We start from the raw sequence: 6316 nt of genomic DNA, 5'->3' as shown, positions 1-6316 counted from the left end.
AAAATCACTTCCATCTTATTTCTGCCACTGACATAAAAGAAAAGGCATGCTTTATTTTGGTTCAGAAAAAACGTATTGGATGGGAGAGGTAGTCCTTACAGAGGATACTCTTTCACTCTTTCTGAGGTCCTTGTCAATCTCGAAAGAAGTTGAATGTTTAAAAATCTTAATAAAATCAATAAATAATATATAAATAGACTCAAATATCATTTTATAAATCAATTTTACAAAATTAAATTAAATTTAAAATTCACTTATTAATATTAATAAACTTCATGCCAAAATGGTATAGAACAAATTGATGTTAATTAGTCGAAATGGAATATGTGAATTGGATTCCAAGATTCTACAGATAAAGGGACGTAATCAATTTGTCTCTGGTTGAATCATCTAAAAAGTTGATCCGGGTAAATGTGTAATGGTTGTAAATGGTGCCTGGCAAGAAGCCAGTAAGTAATCCATAACAAAAATAAGGAAGCTGAGTTAGGTGAAATTTGGTTTATATTGTATTGATTAAAAGGATTGCATTTACAACTATCCAACAATTACATGCCAGCAGACTAACTTCCCAGTTCATATAACTATACTGAATAGTCTATACAATAAAATATAATATACACAATGGTTAAGAATGTTACATAGGTGGAAAGACTGAATACTTCTTTCCAAGCCAGATTATCGCTTTTCAATGGTGTTAAATACTAGAGCTAGTCATGGTTATTCACAAATCGCACACCATGAAACAATACACACGTGTATGGGTAGTATACCACTACTTTATGTACATTAACCATTGCCTTTCAGAAGAAGCGCGAATCTAACTAACAAAATTTGATGAAGAGACTCCGATAAAGCATGACATCAGGTGGGGGACTCGGCCAGAAGAAGAGTATGCCACCAACCACAAGCAACACTTTTAGGAACAAAACCTTCAATGGTGACTTCAGAAGGAACGTTACGGTCAACCACGTCCCCAAGGCCCAGCTGTGACACCCACAAATCACAACTTAGAACAGAATGATTCCACGACATGAATGTTACTAATACCAGCACAAGTCTACACTTACAATAGAAGTGGTAAAAAAAACGTTCCTTGTTTAAAACATGAAATAAAAAGATGTACATATGAAAAAGGTTGTGTGATATAAGCACCTGTCCATATTTGTTCCATCCCCAGCAGAAAACTCTTCCACCCTCTTGAAGAACATAAACGAAAGGAAACTAATTAAATGTGGAAGAATAGACATGGCAGTTTACATGTGTATGTTCTTTGAAGTGCAAAAAAAGATAAAAATTAAAAATTAGTTGTGCATAAGATCCTGATGACTACTGCAAAAGTTAAATTAAAAACAGTAAGGTACTTAAGAATTTGAGTTATGCTAGAAATCTTATTTAACTCGTGTGGGATTTGGCTAAAACAGAGATTACATAACCCATTCATAACAAACCATGTCCGAGATTGTTCAGTTTGACCAGCACCGTTGTCTTTATGGACATCACATAATTAAAGAACCTTTTTACCTTACATTCCTTCACAGTGGAACCGACATCCCACATTTTTAACAAAACAAATATGTTACAGCCTATTTTTACCATAGTTTTCTTCGCAGTTGTGTTGGCAAAAAATGAATCCAACCAAACATTGGGAAGGTGAACGAATGATTAACATTTGGGGAAATTTTAAGTGCTCACAGCTCATTTACTTGAGAGATATCAAACAGATATTCAGATTTATAGTGTTTAGATATGTGTTAAATGCCTTTAATGGAAGCCTAACTCTGATTAGACAGCTATTAAAATGATATAAGCAGGTATAGGATGGTATACCTGTTACCAAAGCAGTGTGACGAGCACCACACGATATATTCTTTGCATGAATATTTTCCAAACTCGGAGAATCCACTAGTCTTGGTAGAGTCTGCTTAAAAATTGAAGTTAATACTTGAAAAACTGAATCACAGGTTGCCTCAACTAATAAAACAATCAAATAATACCACGTGCTTAGCAGGTCATTCAGTGACATCAATATTTATGATGAATGTATAACCAAAGCACACTGATATGTAATTATTATTTGTTTTAGCGACAAACTGGGTGGGGAATATGGGATGACACTAATTATAGCATACCTCAGCTTGATCGGCACCAGTTCCTAGCTGTCCAAACTGATTACCACCAAATGCATACACATCACCATCAGCAGATGTACAGACTGTATGCCACAGTCCTGCAGCAACCCCCTCTATGTGGATACCCAATAAGGAAGATACACAAGTTGGGCTTAGTTCATCATCGGTACTTCCTTGCCCACACTTGACCAAAACAAGATGACATAAATAGAGTATAATGAGCTTAAGCATGCATTGACCAAGAGGTGACAAGAAAGATAAAATATTGTAAAGGAATAGAATAAATAATCCCTTGTTAGAGTGAACCACATCTTCAACATCTACTTGCTTTTGTCCACCATATTCTACTTTACCTACAGATTCATCCTTAAGAATGGTTAAGGGGTGATGGTATCCAAACAATGCCGCAGATGAATGTATTTCAACCGAGTATCACATAATTCAGTTGGATTCAATTCAGTTGGATTCAAGTGTATGATAATACTCCCACAATCTAAGGCAAGTCAAATCACAAATTTAATTAAGTACACGTTGCACTTCAAATTTTTCCCCGTACCAAGGAAGTATTACATAGCAAGATAAACAACAGATGTTGGTGATATATCATGCAAAGTGAGGTAATTCAGAGCATGGGGTGCTCCTCAGTACCAAGGGGTTACTATTATCTGATAAGATCTGAATGATAAAATGGCCGATGATGAAGAAAAATGGATTTCCCATGGAAATAAATTAAAGGCAAAAGCAGAACTGGAAGAGAGAGAATTTAAGCTCAGTCGCTGACAAGAATACTGCATCAGAAAGGGATTTTCTAATATTAGGATTCAGGAACCATTGCTAGCAAACTACAGCCTTGCACACATCAGAAGATTTCATTTACTATAAACGCTGGCAAAATTTATGGAAAAACTCAGCAAGTTTGATCTGCTATAACATACCCATTACATCAATAACCTCAGTTATGAAGCCATGAAAATGAATTGGCAATATGCTGGTGACAGTGCATAATTACAAATTCGTCCAGTTACATTGCCGAATAGATATGAACTTGCAGAAGTTAAAAATAATATCCCAGTTCACTTTAAATTTTACCTGTCCATAGAGTCCCCAACCAAAAGTAAGCAAGGCTCCAGCATCTGTCAACTCAAGATAGATATTCCAATATTAGTACAAACAAATTTACCAAAGATGACAAAAGTTTTTTGAAACAAAAACAAGCTTACGAAACAAGTTTTTATACTAGCAAAATTAACTCCTAATCTAGTACCCAGAAAGACAACGCTCTATATAGATCAATATTTTTTCAAGTTTTTGGATCTAATGTTAAGATATTATGTCTCCTTGTCAAATCAGACAATTCCCAATCAGTCCACTCGATCCGTTAAGAAACTAGTTTTCTCCTAAACACCACTAAGCACCAAATTTTGACACCATGTACGAAAATTGCACCATTATAAACAAAGCATATAGATATTTCATTTTAGGTTCTTCAAAGATCTAAAGTGCAGGCTGTCCAGTTTAGTTGCTGAATAGACTGACACATATGTACCTGTAATGACTGCACTATGTCGACCTCCACAGGCAATTCTCTTTATGTAACTTCCAGGAACTCTAAAACTCTGTCCCTCTGAACCCATGCTTCCTCGAACCAGTGTAGCAGATCTATCTTTACCATAATAAGAGGAATCAATACATGGAACGAGATGAGGAGAGGATACCATACGTATTCTTGAACCCAAACCAAGCTGCCCTTCACCTCCATAACCCCAAGCCCACACCAGTCCTGTATCTGAAACTCTCATTCAACCAAAATCAATGATACGTCTTAGACATCAAAGATGTTTCAATCAAACTGCGTTACACAATGGGAAGAAAATAACCCACATAAAATCTTGGACTTGGGTTTAAAACTAGTCCATTACAAGGTCCTGTACTGTACCTGACAATGCAAGCGTATGGCGTCCACCGGCAGCAACACTAGCTATCCTTATTCCTGGATTTAGTGTGACAAGACACGGAAACGCAGTTAGACTATCATCGCTGGATGATGAGCTTTCAGCTGTTTGCTTTGTTGCAGATACTCTCCTTCGCTTTGTACTTTCTTCTCCACTGTTATTGGAGGCAGTACCTCCAGTAGATCTTGAGCCTTGTGAACGAGGGCTCACTATTGCAAAACAACTCTATATCAGTCACCGATAACAAGGAATCATGGTCCCCCCCAGGGAGGGATAAATAACTGGAGGCAGTACATCCAGGTAGGGAATGAGGGTTCATCATAGAGGGGTAAGCTACAAAACTTTTGTTTTCTTCTTTCTTTTTTTGGGGTTGCAAGATTCTATCATAGATCCCCCACTCCTTCTTTGGAGCACCCTAGCTTGCGTAGACCACTCCTTGGGAGGGACAGCTAGCTGTACATAAGCTGTTGTTCTAAAGAGGTCAAACATACCTTGCTCTGTTGATAATTGACTATGACTTCCTGGCACATCCTTTTCAAGACCTACCCCTGTCGATGGTTCACCAAATACCCTCCCTGAGGGAATACATTCTTTCCATCCCCATGTATAAACTTCTCCATGTTCTGTGGCAAAACATATTTGCAGAAAACTTAGCTTAATGTACAAGACATAAAACTCCTTTCCGACTATATGATATTGTTGAATTCGTTTTGGATGTGTTACTTGTTAAAATAATAGATACATGAAAAGGCTTTTAGAAAACCAAAACTATAGGTTCTATTAAGTTTAGTCTTCTTCTTTCACTCTGATCGACTCATTTCTTCTTTTCCTCTCAGGCCATAACGTAAGAAAATCCACCTCACCTGTTACAGCAACACAATGAGCCCACCCTGCTGCAGCTTTCACAATAGATGCTTCGGTTGGAAGAGGGAAAGGCTCTGGAGTTTCCTTTACAAATAAATCAGAAATGTTAGTTTGTTGACAAAGAAGAAAGAGATAATAAAAGAGAGCATCGGGGTCAAACTATCCCATAAGCAGTTATGCATTACCCCGTGCTTGCCAGAAGTCACATAGCTTTGGCCTAAATCATCTGTCGAGCCCCACGTGATGAGCTTCCCTGATTCTGATTAAGGAAGAACACGTGAGTAATGATGAATCCATCATACAAATAAAATGGTAAAAGAAACCGAAAGAGAGACAGGCCATAACCCAAATGCTATCAATTAAATATTTACAACACAAGGAAGAACAAAAACACATTCCATGGGGTGAGGGGCAAGACATTGGTAGTAACAATAAATTGTCTCTACTAAAACAGTAATGAAAGCCTCACGAATTTCCAAACAACCCCATAAATTCATCTCCTTAGGTTTGAGCGTTTAACCATATTTGACCAACCTCACAAAATAAGACCCCATCAAAGTTCAAAAGCGCAATGCTTTATTTAATAAAACCATAAACAAAAATACAAAAAATATTGTTCACTCAGACCCCGGTCGAGAGAGGAAAACAAAAACTCCAATGAGAATAAAATCAGAGAAGGGAGCTCAAGCCGCTAAACTGAATTGAGTTTCTGCTCCAATCCTCCAAGTTCAACTATTTCCCCAAACCTGCTTAATTTTCAAATCCAAACCAATAGAAGAAATGATAGGTAATTAAAGGAATGAAAAGATAAAGCACCAGAGATAGCAATAGCGAATCCACAACCACCGCCGCAAACATCATTCCAAGAGTGACTACATGGCGGAAACCTAACGGCGACGGGAGTCAAGAGCGGCGTCCTCTGCGGCAGAGCTCCGGGAAGGTAACCCCACATGTAAAGCACCCTCTGCAATGCCCCTCCTCCACTTCCCTCGCCATTATTCATGCCCATTCCCACAATCTCAAAACCCACTTCCAAAAGAGTCAACAACACAAACACTCACTCTTTCTTTTTCCCTTTTGTTTTCTGGCGCTTTCTTCTCTTTGGAGAGAGAAAGAGAGACAGCGGGTTTGTTTCTGTTTTTCGTTTTTTCTTCGAATGGCCCAACGTATAAAATGAACGAATCATTTTCAGGGGAATGAGGGTGCCACGTCGGATGCCCATGTGGTTCCATAGCCACGTGGCCTACTTCTGGCCGCTAGATTCTTCCGCCATTTCCAGCCACGAGTTCCATCGAAGCTTCTGGAAGGTCACGCGCGTGGTGTGTTACCGTGTTCACTCCATTTGTCGACACGTGTTACGTATAGGAAAGA

At 38.2% G+C, this 6316-nt stretch overlaps 1 protein-coding gene across 1 annotated transcript; it reads right to left on the bottom strand.

Annotated features, from left to right (window-relative positions):
- Nucleotides 1–550: 550 nt before the first annotated feature.
- LOC124823939 (ultraviolet-B receptor UVR8-like) lies at nt 551–6102 on the bottom strand. Its single transcript, XM_047296275.2, has 11 exons — nt 5762–6102; nt 5131–5204; nt 4945–5029; nt 4573–4704; nt 4066–4290; nt 3676–3915; nt 3219–3262; nt 2130–2312; nt 1828–1918; nt 1153–1196; nt 551–984 (listed from the first exon to the last, which is right to left on the bottom strand). Exons 1-11 carry the CDS (start codon nt 5952–5954, stop codon nt 862–864), a joined length of 1434 nt encoding a protein of 477 aa, XP_047152231.1. The 5' UTR covers nt 5955–6102; the 3' UTR covers nt 551–861.
- Between the last annotated feature and the right edge of the window lie 214 nt (nt 6103–6316).

The sequence above is a fragment of the Vigna umbellata genome, chromosome 1 (genome assembly GCF_029865625.1).
Source record: "Vigna umbellata cultivar VRB3 chromosome 1, Vumbellata_1.0, whole genome shotgun sequence".
NCBI classification, from domain to species: Eukaryota; Viridiplantae; Streptophyta; class Magnoliopsida; order Fabales; family Fabaceae; genus Vigna; species Vigna umbellata.
The sequence above is the reverse complement of the archived record's forward strand: the minus strand, read 5'-3'. Positions and strand labels throughout refer to the sequence as shown.